This window comes from Ceratotherium simum, chromosome 15 (genome assembly GCF_057802395.1).
Source record: "Ceratotherium simum simum isolate JZ-2026a chromosome 15, ASM5780239v1, whole genome shotgun sequence".
Classification (NCBI taxonomy): Eukaryota; Metazoa; Chordata; class Mammalia; order Perissodactyla; family Rhinocerotidae; genus Ceratotherium; species Ceratotherium simum.
In genome coordinates this window covers 28457404-28470926 of record NC_141914.1, presented here as the reverse complement: position 1 = coordinate 28470926, position 13523 = coordinate 28457404, and the positions used below count along the sequence as shown (strand labels likewise).

The following is a 13523-nucleotide window of genomic DNA, read 5'->3' as shown; positions in this document are numbered from 1 at the left end:
TTCTTATGTAAAGCCAACTATTAGATATGAGTTATAATCAGCCAAGTAAGATAGCCAGAATTTTCAGGACTAAAAAATTTTATTGAGAGATGATGAACTTAAACCTTAATTTTTTTCATAGAGATTCATTGAAGAGCCTGAAAGGTAAACATATTTTATATTCCAAATAAATCAATCCTCTTTTTTTAAATATTGCTGTTTTTTTAAGGATTGGTAAATTGTCATTAGAAATTAGATTAGGTAAAACTAAGTTACGAATATATTTATGCAGGCCCTGGCCCCACGGTGTGGTGGTAAAGTTTGGCACATTCTGCTTCGGCAGCACGAGTTCACGGGTTCGGATCCCGGGCACAGACCTACGCCACTCGTCAGGCACACTGTGGTGGCGACCCACATGTACAGTAGAAGAAGATTGGCACAGATGTTAGCTCAGGCTAATCTTCCTCAAAAAAAAAAAAAAGGAATATATTTATGCATATTTAAACCTAACTTTTCTAATATATATCAAAATATTATGGCAATTATTTGATTCATGTTCAGAAGTCAAGTGGTAATTTGTTTGATATATATCCTTCATATCCTGACACTTAAAATTTAATTTCATCTAACATTACTAACTGCACTCAAGTTTGCAGATTAACTGTCTTTTTTTCCCCTAAGAACTGTTAACTAGGTGGGGAAAAATAAGTGAAAAAGTATTTTAGATCTTTTTCACATTATTCAATATAGTTATAACACATTGTATTTGTACAGTTTGCTTTATAATTTGTACAAGTATTTGATATTAATTATAGCATTTAATATTAAATGTATGCCAATTAATGTGTTTTTATATTTTTATTAATTATATTATTGTTAGCGTTGTTATTTTTGAACCTTCATGATTTTAATTGTTCTTTGTCAGACTCCTGAATTTTGGGAGTGATCTCTTTAAGGTCAGATAGGAATCCTCCTCTTTGTCCTCCTCTTCAGGTATTAGCAGTGTTGAGAACTTAATTTCATAGGGGCTCAGTAATTGTATTTGAAATGAAAATTTGCAGAAAGAATAGTGTTTGTGATATGAATTTTCGAGGCTGTCTTTAAGCTGTGCTCCTGTACTGATCTATTATGGCCATTTTGTGGTGGTTATTGTTATCTTCTAATAGTACCTATTTATAGAAGTAAAGAGGAAAAATAAATGGCTTATCTAATCTTTAATCTCTGCATATTTTTCAAACTAAAAAATATGTTATGTTAGCATCTTGATTGTTGGTCCCTATCTTTTTTCACTATATCTCTTGTCTAGAATATTGTATTGTACTTGTTAGTTTTACGTAACAGGTCTACCTGTTTTCTTTCTTTTCTGTGAAATCAGGTGGGTGATTACTGGATATGTCTTTCTAAAACAGTTTGTGTTTTGTCACTCCCTCCCCCCTTCCTTTTTTTTTTTTTTTTTTTGGTGAGGAAGATTGGCCCTGAGCTAACATCCGTTGCCAGTCTTCCTCTTTTTGTATGTGAGCCGCCACCACAGCATGGCCACTGACAGATGAGTGGTGTAGGTCCGCACCCAGGAACTGAACCCCGGGCCGCCAGAGCAGAGCATGCTGAACTTAACCACTAGGCATCCGGGGCTAGTCCTTATCACTCCCTTTTGATAAATGTACTACTTTGCCCAGATAATGGAGTATAAAAATCTTTACTCTCCACAATTTGACCCTAAGCAATCATTCAGAGATTATCTCACATTACCAATAAAAAAAAAAAAAAGAAATCCTGACATACAAACAGTTGATGATTCTAAAGTTCATTTTTTTTAACAGCTTTATTGAGATATGATTCATGTAGCATATAGTTCACCTATTTAAAGTGTACAACTTAATGATTTTTGGTATATTACATTATTAATTTTTTAAATTATGGTAAAATATATATAACATAAAATTTGCTATTTTATCCATTTTCAAATGTTTTAATTCAGTGGCTTCAGTTCATTCACAATGTTGTGCAGCCATCACCACTATCTATTTCCAAAACCTTTTCATGACCTCAGACAAATTCTGTAACCATTAAGCAATAACTACCTATTTCCCTGTCCTCCTAGCCTCTGGTAACCTCTAATCTACTTTCTGTCTCTATGAATTTGCCTATTCTAGATTGTTCATGTTAAGTGAAGTCTTACAATATTTATCCTTTTGTATCTGGATTTTTTCACTTAGCACAATGTTTTCAAAATTATTTCACATTGTAGCATGTATCAGAACTTTGTTCCTTTTTATGGCTGAATAATATTTCATTATGTGTATATACCACATTTTGTTTATCCATCCATCTGTTGGTGCATGCTTGGGTTGTTCCCGTCTTTTGGGTATTGTGACTAATGCTGTGATAAACATTGGCATACAAGTATCTACTTATGTCCCTGCTTGCTTTTTTTTTAAATTTTTTGTTTATTGCAGTAACATTGGTTTATAACATTGTATAAATTTCAGGTGTACATCATTATACTTCTATTTCTGCATAGATTACATCAATATGTCCCTGCTTTCAATTCCTTTGATATATTCTTAGGAGTGGAATTGCTGGGTCATATGGTGATTCTGTGTTTAGGTTTATGAGGCACCACCTAACGATTTTCTATAGTGGCTACACCATTTCACATTCCCACAATCAATATACGAGGGTTCTAGTTTCTCTACATCCTCACCAACACTTGTTTTTTCTTTTGTGTTTTATAGCCATTGTAGTAGGTGGGATGTATCTCATTGTGACTTTGATACATTTCCCTTACGACTAATAATGTTAAGCATCTTTTCATCTGCTTATGTTATTTGAAAAGTCAGAATTTATTTTCCTCTGGAAATATTGTTGGGATTTCAGCAGAGTATTTTTTTAATTGTTTGCTAATGTAAAATTATAATTCATATAATTGATATAAAACATACATATGTTTCAAAGCATAGTAGGAACCCTAAACCATGAGTCCACGGTCTAACAAGGAAATAAAACATCACCAATAGAGTGAAACCTGTGTTGTGCCCCTGATCCTACCTTGCTTCTCCTCTACTACCCCACCAAATTAACTGCTTGCCTGAGTTTTGGATTTATTATTCCCTTTTTTCTTTCATATATGTGTTTGTGTGTATAATATTTCCTAAACAATATATTATTTAGTTTTGCTATATTTGAAAAGAAAATATGATTTTGTTAACCCTGTAAGTGAACTGGCAAAACTGATTAATGATAAATACCTATGTATGACTGAAAACACCATTGTAAGTTTTGAGCAAACAAACATGTAAGAAGGTTAATTCCACATTATATGGAAGGATTCCTAAAATTCATTTAAAAAAAAGAAATACTTCTTTTAGCCCTTTTGTTACCAATAGCTTTCTGCAATGTTTTAGGTAAGTCATTACATTTTTTAAATAGTTACCAGATATGATACATTCTAATCTCAAATGGTACTCTGTATTTCATCATATCTAAAATAATCTGCTGCTGGAATTTTCATGGTCTTACCAGGTGTGAATGGTTTTCACACAACTATTTATTACTGGCAGCAAATGTGAAACAGGATTTAGTGGTAAGATGTATTCTGATTTCAGAGATTTTAAAAGGGGGAGGAGTACATCTTAGAGTGGATGAAAAGCAGAGATAGATAGATAGATAGAGGGATGTGACCTAAGAAATAAAGATATTTAATCTTTTCATATTAAAAGTCTGGTGATGGGCAATTCCAGCTTTTGTGTAACATCCCTAAGTCCGTGATGTCTCTGAGATTGTCTGGATCTTACCTTCATGATTGTAATATGTCCAAACCAGTAATGGGATTTTATTGTTCATTCTTTAGTGTGGGGATTATGTTAGGTCTGGAGGGAAATAAATGTACTTTGGATGGGGATAAAGTGCTGTATGCTTTTTAAGGTCTTGCTTTGGGAAGTGACAATAAAATTCTCCTTAATTTCTCAGAGGCCAGAATAGGGTCGTAGCTTCACCTTAGCAAAGGGGAATGGGATTGCAGTGACTGGCTTTGGTTAGTCATGATTCATCCCTTTGGGACTGGAAAAAGGGACTACCTTCTCTAAGAGAAAGGGTGCCTTTTACAACATCTAAGAAGTAGGGGTAGTCACTTTCATAGGCAATAAAATGTGTGCAACATCAACTTTTCATAAGTATATATATTTCTTGAGTAGGCTCCTTATATCATTTTTTAAATTTCTATGTTGTTTTCTCCTTTTTGTTTGAGTTGCATGTTTGTTTTTTAACATGGTTTTTTTTTAGCTTTTATATAAAATTGGGATTTTTTCTTTTAATTTCTAAGCCTAATTTCTAGGCTTAGAAAGAATCGCTTTATCCCACAGTTTTGAAAACCCTTTTAAATTTCATCTGGCTTTCTTTATAGTGTGATAATATGAGATATCAATAGGGGATTCTTATTGATAGAATGTCAAGTTCTATATAAAATTTCTAAGGTATTCAATATTTTTTTTTATTTTTAGGGAACCTAGAAAAGTTGTTCTTCATCGTGGCTCAACGGGCCTTGGTTTCAACATTGTAGGAGGTGAAGATGGAGAAGGCATATTTATTTCCTTTATCTTGGCTGGAGGACCTGCTGATCTTAGTGGAGAGCTCAGAAAAGGAGATCGTATTATATCGGTAGGATGTGTTGATCAAAATAATGTTTTTATTATTTTAACTGTGACCTATTAATAATCAAAAGTTTTGCTTTTTATATCCTAAAATTATGGGAGATATTTTGGTTCTCTTCTTACCATTTTACAACTTGATTGTAGAATTATAGTGTTGTCAGAGAACATGTTTTTTATTGATAGATTTCGTTTTGATATTTGACTTACGTATAAAGGGTCAGTCTTTATAATTTATAAAAGTTCTTGAAGGAAGTATATATTCTCTGTTGACTGCAGGGTTCTCTATACGTCTGTTAACTCACCCTTACTTGTATAGTTCAGATCTTTATATTTAAATCTGTTGTCTGCTTAATCTATTATTAAAAGAGATTTTTTAACCATTCTGAATATGATAGTGGATTTAGCAATTTGTCCTTGCAGTTTTTTTCCTTATATCTTTGAAACTATGTTATTAGATGCAGCTAAGCTTAGAATCATCATTCCTTCCTGGTGAGTTGAACTTTTTTTTTTTTTGCTGGGAAAGATTCACCCTGAGCTAACATCTGTTGCCAGTCTTCCTCTTTTTTTTTTTCCCGCCCCAGAGCCCCAGTACATAGTTGCATATTCCAGTTGTAAATCCTTCTAGTTCTTCCATGTGAGCCACCGCCACAGCATGATTACAGACAGACGAGTGGTGTGGTTCCGTGCCCAAGAACTGAACCCAGGCCACCAAAGTGGAGCATGCCAAACTTTTAACCACTAGGCCCTCAGGGCTGGCTCAAACTTTTTTATCATTATGCCATGATTCTCTTTATTTATTTATGATAATTGTTTTTACCCTAGAAGCTGTATTGCCTGATGTTAGTGTGGCTATACTGACTTTTTTTGCTTGATGCTTGCCTCATCTGTTCTCCACTTTTTACTTTCAATTTGTGTGCTTTTGTGGTTATTACCCATAGAATTTTAGACTAAAACTGATTAATAGTTCTACTGTTCTCCATAATGACACGTAGACTTTGGGAAACTAATTCTACTTGTGCTGTTTCTAGTTTTTTACTTCTGTTTCATTTTTATATCCTTCAAACTTAGTCATTTTTATTTTTGTTAAAATTAATCCATATGTTATATAATTGTTTTGATGATCATCCCTTCTTATATCTCACTTCTGTTTCCTGTGTTTCTCAGTGGGCTGCTAACAGCATTGGGATTGGATTTGTGTATATGACTGTCTTGTTCATTGTAGAAAATTTAGATTTTCTAGCTTCCATTCTCTGCATAGTAGTAGAACTCGCTAGTCGTTTTAAAAAGCAAAAATGTCCCTCAAATATCCAAATGCACTTTAGTAGGAGCCCTTGGGTTGTTCTTTCAGCAGTGATTTCTTGACGGTAAATACTCTTAGAGTTTGTCTGAAAATAATCTTTATTTTACCCTCACTTAAATATAATTCATTCTAGAATTCTAGGTTGACAGCTGTTATCTCTCAGTACTTTGAAAATATCGCTTTATGCTATCTGGCATCTTTTGTTGTCATTTAACAAAAAAGATCTATACTCTGTGTTGTTTTTTGTAGGTGATTTTTTTTTTTTTTTTCTGATTACTTTTAAGTCTCTTAGTCTTTGGTATACTGCAGTTTCACTAAAATGTGTTTATGTCTAGCATTTTATTCATTCTGCTTGGGACTCATTATGCTTCCTGAATCAGAAGAATCTTCTCTTTAATCACTCTGGAATCTTCTTAGCCACTGTCTTTTCAAATTTTGTCTTTCCCACATTGTGTGTATTTTTTCCTTTATGAACTCCTGTGAAAGGACGTTATCATTGTGTTCTCCATATCATTTAACCCCAATTTCGTATTTATCAGTTCTTTCTCCTTGTGCTTCCTTTCAGTCAGATCTGTTTTCTAGTTCATAACTTTCTTTGTCTGTGTCTAATCTGCTTTTTAAAGCCAAAAGTAACTTTTTAATTTCAAAGTACTGTTTTCTTTCTTGAAGTTCTTTCTGGTCCTTTTTCAAGTCTGTTTTGGTAGTTTTTGTGGGGTTTTGATTATTTATAGTTTCTTATATTCTTTTAAGTTTTTCTTTTAAACCTATTTATTTTATATTCCATAAATAATAGTTCTATTTTCTGAAGTTTGTAGGTATGTAATGCATGCTATTTTATAGTGACTTGTGGTAAATAGTTTTCTCATGTTCTGAATTTTGCATTGTGAGCTTATTTTCAATAGTACTTTATTTACTTCATGTGTAGGAATCTAGTGCTGCCTGAATTGGAGAGTGGTATTTTTCCAAAAATATTTTACATTGCTTGTGGTAGACTCAGGAGCATCATTCTTATCACCATTTTTCCAGTGAGAAAACTGAAGTTTAGAGGTTAATTTGCCCGTAGTAGCTAATAATAGCTAATAAATGCTATAGCCCAGGATTCACCTTAAGCACTACATTATGCTTTGCTGTTTTGTTTTTAATTAAAAAGTTAAGGTGTAACACTTTCTGAAATTTTAGAATCTGAGATATGGAAGCAAACCTCTCTCCTGGGTCAACAGTGCTATTCAGTATTGATAACTATTTTAAATCATTAATATAAATTAATAGAGACCCTTTCAACTACAAAATATAAAGTAAAGGAAATCAGAAAATACTCGTTAAGCTGAAGATATATGTTGCTGGAACATGAGGAGAAAAGCATTCAAAAAATGTACATTGCATTTTTTATGCAGTTTTCAAACCACTCCTTCTTGCTGCCTGACCCTTCCCTGCACATGCTTAGATGTATCAACATATTCCTGCAGCCTATCCTTTTGAGGATCCTTTATTAATTCAGGATAGACTGACTTTAAGATAGAAAGAGAATAACTGGTCATTTACAAAAGAAGTAGAAGTCTGTTTTTCTTTTAGTTGTTTTGAGATCATGATATAACCAACTGGTGTTTGGATGAAAATCTTGAGCATTTGAGTCTTCAGATATGCAGTGGTACTTTATTAAGAATTATAGTACCATAATCTTAAAAATAAAGGAAATTATTAATATGCAGTGCAACTAAGTGGAAACTGCACTTATATACTTAAGGCTACAGCAACTAAAATAGCATAGTACTATCTAAGAATAGTGATTATTGGAGCAGATTTGGAAAGCAGAAATAAACCCTAGTTAGTGTTAGAATGTAGAAGGTCTCAAGAGACCATCACTCCTACCCTAATAACCAAAACAATCTGGATAAGTTTAGAGAAACTAAAGCCGTCAGAGAACTGAGGATTCAAAGTGACCTAAGTAAACTAACTTCCAAATAGTAACTAGCCCTTCATAGAAGAGAAGACACCCGTGGCAGCTCCTTCTTGTTAGAGGGGTGAGAGGAAGAGAAGGAATAGATGGGGATAGAGAGAAACCAGCCAAAACTTAACCCAACATGTAATGGCCTCAGTGGACTGGTGAAACTGATAAAAATTCTGGGAAGCCAAGAGCAAGTTTACACCTACCTGCCAATTCTTTCCCATGGGTCTTCGCTGAGTGTTCAGAGGCAATAAACCAAAGGTTGGGAACCAACAGAGGAGAATTGAGAGAAGATCATTCTTTAGTCATACAGTGCATCCCCAAATACAAGACCCTTGCCCAATATATATAGGGGACTTTGAGCAGAAGATATGTGAAAACCAACCCCAAGAACTTTGTACTTTGAGCTGCTAAGGGATGAGAGTGGGGCAAGAGAGCTGAGAAAAAGCCATCTGAGGCAGTATAGACAGAGAGATATCTCCAAGACACAGCAAGCCAGGGGCAGGTCTCGGCAGCCCAGGAAGCTGGCAGCAGAGTTACAAAGCAGTGGTTCAACTGTAAAACGCAAAGAGATCTTGGGGATCTCACCTGTGTTCACATCCTAAACCCCTCAGAAGGAAAAGTCTTAAGCCTGCTCTCAAAACATTTGAAACTAAACATAAAGCTACAGCAAATCCAGTTGCAGTTTAGCTGTAGATCATATCGGTACAGCTCCCTTGCCCACTCTAGTGGCCAGACACAAGGGTTGTTCCCTATTCTAGAATTAAATATTATTTCTTTCAGCCTCTACTGTTATTTTACCCAAAATGTCTATTTTATAATTAAAAATTACAAAACATGCAAAAAGGAAAGAAAATGAAACTAGTTGTTAAGACAGAAAGCAGTCGATAGAAGTAAAATAAGAGAAAGCTCGGATGTTGGATTTATCAAACAGGGACTTTAAAATAATTATGATAAAATCATGATGATGATGATAAAAATACTAAAGGATATAGGAGTAAAGGTAGACAATATGGATGAAAAAGATTGGAGAATTCTGGCAAAGACATAGAAACTACAAAAAATGAATTAGATGGAATTGCTAGAAATAAAAAAAAAACTATAAAATGAAAAATTTCATTTGAAAGGCATAACTGCACACTGGAATCAGCAGAGGAGGAAAGAATCAATGAACTTGAACATAGGTCAAAGAGAATTTCCAAACTGAAACATAAAGCGAGGAGGGGGAAAAGGATTGGGAAGAAAAGCAGACCAGAGTGTCTGAGATCTATGGAACAGTGTCTAATAAAGAGGAGAGAGAATCTTTGAAGACATAATGACAAAGAATTTTCCAAACTGGTGAAAGATATCAACCCGCAGATCTATGAAGCTCAGCAAACCCCAGGCAGAATACATACAAAGCAAACCAGACCTAGGTACATCATAAAGTGCTAGAAAGCTACGCTAAAGAGCACATGTCAAAAGCAGACACAGAAACAACACATTACATGCATGGGAACAATACATAATGACAGCTGACTTCGCACCAGAAATATTAGAAGACATAAAGCAATTAACAATATCTTTAAAGTACTGAAAGAAAAAAAATGTCAACCTAGAATCCTATATCCAGTGAAATTATTCATCAGAAATGAAGTTGAAATAAAAACATTTCAAGCAGACAGTAGCTTAGAAACCTACAAGAAATATTAGAAATTGTTCTGGTTAAAGAGAAGTTATACCAGATGGAACCCTAGATCTGCAGAAAAGAATTAAGAACAACAGAAAGGGTAAATACCTGGATAAATATAAAAGATATATTGTAAATTTTTTACAAATAGTTTTGCAGGGACCGGCCCGGTGGTGTAGTTGTTAAGTTTGCACGCTCCACTTCGGCGGCCTGGGGTTCACAGGTTCGGATCCCAGGCGCAGACCTACACACCATTCATCAAGCCATGCTGTGGCAGCATCCCATATACAAAGTAGAGGAAGATGGGCACAGATGTTAGCTCAGGGATGATCTTCCTCAAGCAAAAAGAGAAAGCTTGGGAACAGATGTTAGCTCAGGGACAATCTTTCTCACCAAGAGAAAATAATAGTTTTACATATTTTATTGTAAGACTACTGGCTATTTAAAACAAAGAAAATTGTGATGTATTGTGGGAGTTGTGACATGTAGAAGTAAAATATAAGACACTATAGCACAAATTGAAAGGGAAGGAAGATGGAATTATACTATTGTGTCTTATATAGTTTGTGAAGTGGCATAAACTTACTTGAAAGTAGACTATGATAACTTATACTTACGTGTTATAATCTCTAGAGGAAGCACTAAAAATACTACAAAGAGGTATAGTTTTAAAAAGTCAATACAGGAGATAAAAGGAAATATGAAAAAATACATGCTTCTTAAAAAGGCAGGAAAGGAGGGTAAATAAAAAGCAATACCAAGATGTAAGATTGAAATCCAACTATATCAACATCTACATTACAGTAAACACTCCTATTAAGATGCAGAAATTGTCAGCTTGGTTCAAAAACAACCAAGACCCAACTGTACACTATTTATCAGAAATTCACTTTAAATATAAGATGTTGTAAGTAAAAGAGTGGAAGAAAGTATACCATGTAAACAACATATAAAAGATGATGTGGCTATATTAATATGAGACAAAAAGACTTCAAGATAAATAGATTATAATTGATAGATTTCATAATGATAAAAGCATAATTTCATCAAGAAGACGTAACGGTCCTCAGTGTGCCTATACCTAATAATCCTTTCAAAATACATGAGGCAAAAATTGCCAGAACTAAAGAGAAAAATGGACAAATTTACAATCCCAGTTGGAGATTCAAACACCCTGTTTTGTAATTGATAGAATAAGTAGACAAAAGAAGAAGAAAAGAAATTTAGTCCTTACCAGTCATCATCTACAAAAATTAACTTGAGGAGCCAGCCCTCTGGCGTAGTGGTTAAGTTTGGTGGCAAATCTTCACCAAAAACAAAATTTAACTTGAAATGAATCGTGGAACTAAACTTCTAGAAGAAAACCTGAGAAAATCTTAGTGAACGTAGATTAGGCAAAGATTTCTTAAATAAGACCAAGGGACCGGGGCGGCCCCGTGGCGTGGAGCAGCTCCGCTGCTGGCGGCCCGGGTTCAGATCCAGGGCGGGCACCGACGCACCGCTTGTCGGGCCATGCTGTGGCGGTGTCCCACATAAAGTGGAGGAAGATGGGCACGGATGTTAGCTCAGGGCCGGTCTTTCCCAGCAGAAAGAGGAGGATTGGCATGGATGTTAGCACAGGGCTGATTTTCCTCACAAAATAAATAAATAAAGAACACCATAAAAAAAAAAAAGACCGGGTCGGCCCCATGGCTTAGCGGTTAAGTGCGCGTGCTCCTCCGCTGCTGGCGGCCCAGGTTCAGATCGCAGGCACGCACCGACGCACTGCTTCTCTGGCCATGCTGAGGCCACGTCCCACATACAGCAACTAGAAGGATGTGCAGCTATGACATACAACTATCTACTGGGGCTTTGGGGGAAAATAAATAAATTAAATAAATAAATAAAATTGAATAAATGGGGAAATGGCAATAAAATATTAAAAAAAAAAAACCAAGGGACCAGGTCAGTTCAATGGTGAAAGGAAGATCTTTTTAATAAATGATGCTGAAACCACTGGATATCTCTATGGAAAAACATGAACCTCAACCCAGTCTTACTCCAGATATAAAAATTAATCCTAGGTGGATTATAAATCTAAATGTAATGCCCAAAGCCATAATTTTCCTAGAAGAAAACATAGGAGGATATCTTTGCAACCCTGGGGTAGACAGCAGTTTCTTGGACAAGATACATAAAACACTAACCATAAAAAAAGGTGCCTTTAAGAAACCAAATAGGCAAGCCACACAGTGGGGAAAAAATAGTATGTATATCTGACAAAAGACTTGTATCCAGAATATATAAATGTCTCCACAAGTCAACAATAAAAAGATGAGTAACCTCGTCTAAAAACAAGCAAAAGACTTAAATATTTCACAAAGCAAAGTATAAATGGTCTATAAGCACATAAAAAGGTGCTTAACATTAGGCATCAGGGCAATGTGAAAAACACAATGAATAAAGTATATTGGAGGAATTTGGGTGGGAGTGATGTAACTTTTCTATATATATATTATGGCAGTGGCTACACAACAGATGCAATTTGTCAAAACTCTTAACTGTAAACTAAAAAAGATTAATTTATTGAGCCAGCCCTGATGGCCCAGCAGTTAAAGTTCAGTGCGCTCTGCTTCGGCGACCTGAAGTCAGTTCCCGGGTGCGGAACCACACCATTCATCTGTCAATAGCCATGCTATGGTGGTGGCTCATATAGAAGAACCAGAAGAACTTAGAACTATACACAACTATGTACTGGGGCTTTGGTGGGGGCGGGAGGGAGGAGGAAGTCTGGCAACAGATGTTAGCTTAGGGCAAATCTTCCCCTGCAAAAAAAAAAAAAATTAATTTATTGAATGTAAATTATACCTAAATAAAAACAGATATTTTTAAAGCTGTAACAAAATACCATATACCAGTTGAATGGCTAAAGTAAAAAAATTGATGATGACGAACTGGTGAAGATGTGGAGCCGTTATAACTCTCATTCATTATTGGTGGGTGTGTAAAATTGTACAACCACTACAACAACTTTTGGGGAAGTTTTTAAGAAATTAAATGTATATCTAACCTTACCATCCAGATTTTACCCAAAAAATCATATGTCTACAAAAACACTAACAGAAGTGTTCCTAACACCCCTATTCATAATAATCCAGATCTGGAAATGACTCAAGTGTCCATCAGTAGTAAAATAGCTGAATAAATTGTGGTATACTTATGCAAAATAATGCTACTCGTCAATAAAAAGTAATGAACTACTGAAACTCAAAACAACAAAGATGACACTAAAAAAATCATGTTGAGTAAAACAAAACATACCACAAAAATACCTACTGTATTATTCCAGTTATATGATAATTATAAGCAGGCAACACTAATTTGTATTGATTTAAGTCAGAAAGTGCTTGCTGGTGCTTGTTCTTGACTATAAAGAGGCACAGTGGAAATGTCTGGGTTGGTTGATGGAAAAGGTAGATGTCTTGTTTGGGATTGTGGTTTCATGGGTGTGCACAGTTGTGGAAAATCCTCCCAACTGAACTGTCTAATTTGTATATTTTATTGCTTATAAATTATACTGTAATTTAAATTTTTTAAGTAAGTTATAGTATGATAAGGACATTTTGGGGTAAGGAATGGATTTTTAAAAATAAATGTTGTTGGATAAATTAGCTAGTTATTTAAGGGAATAAAATTAGCTTAGAGCCTCACTTCACACCTTGTGTCAAAATAAATTTTCAGTTGGCTTAAAGTTAGGTGTGAAAAACTCAAAGCAAAAACAGATTTTTTTTTTCAATTGTCCATGTGGGACCAATTTATATGGGTCACTGACACACTGCTAGAGTATGTCAGACTGACCAACAGAGCCTGGTTTACCCAGAACTTTCCCAGTTTTAGCACTGGAAAGCCCCATGTCTGAAAGCCCCTTTAGTCTCAATTTTAAAACTGAAGTTCCCAGGCAATCCAGATCAGTTGCTTACCCTAATGTGAGTGTAAGTTAAA

General features: G+C 34.9%; 1 protein-coding gene across 15 annotated transcripts in view; it reads left to right on the top strand.

Moving 5' to 3' along the window:
* DLG1 (discs large MAGUK scaffold protein 1) overlaps window positions 1–13523 on the top strand; it is a 283086-nt gene that overhangs the window by 202781 nt on the left and 66782 nt on the right. For all 15 annotated transcript variants that reach the window (XM_087439816.1, XM_087439818.1, XM_087439817.1 and 12 more), the window contains one exon: window positions 4479–4635. In XM_087439816.1, coding sequence (XP_087295942.1) covers window positions 4479–4635 — 157 coding nt within the window. The remainder of the gene's footprint in view (window positions 1–4478; window positions 4636–13523) is intronic.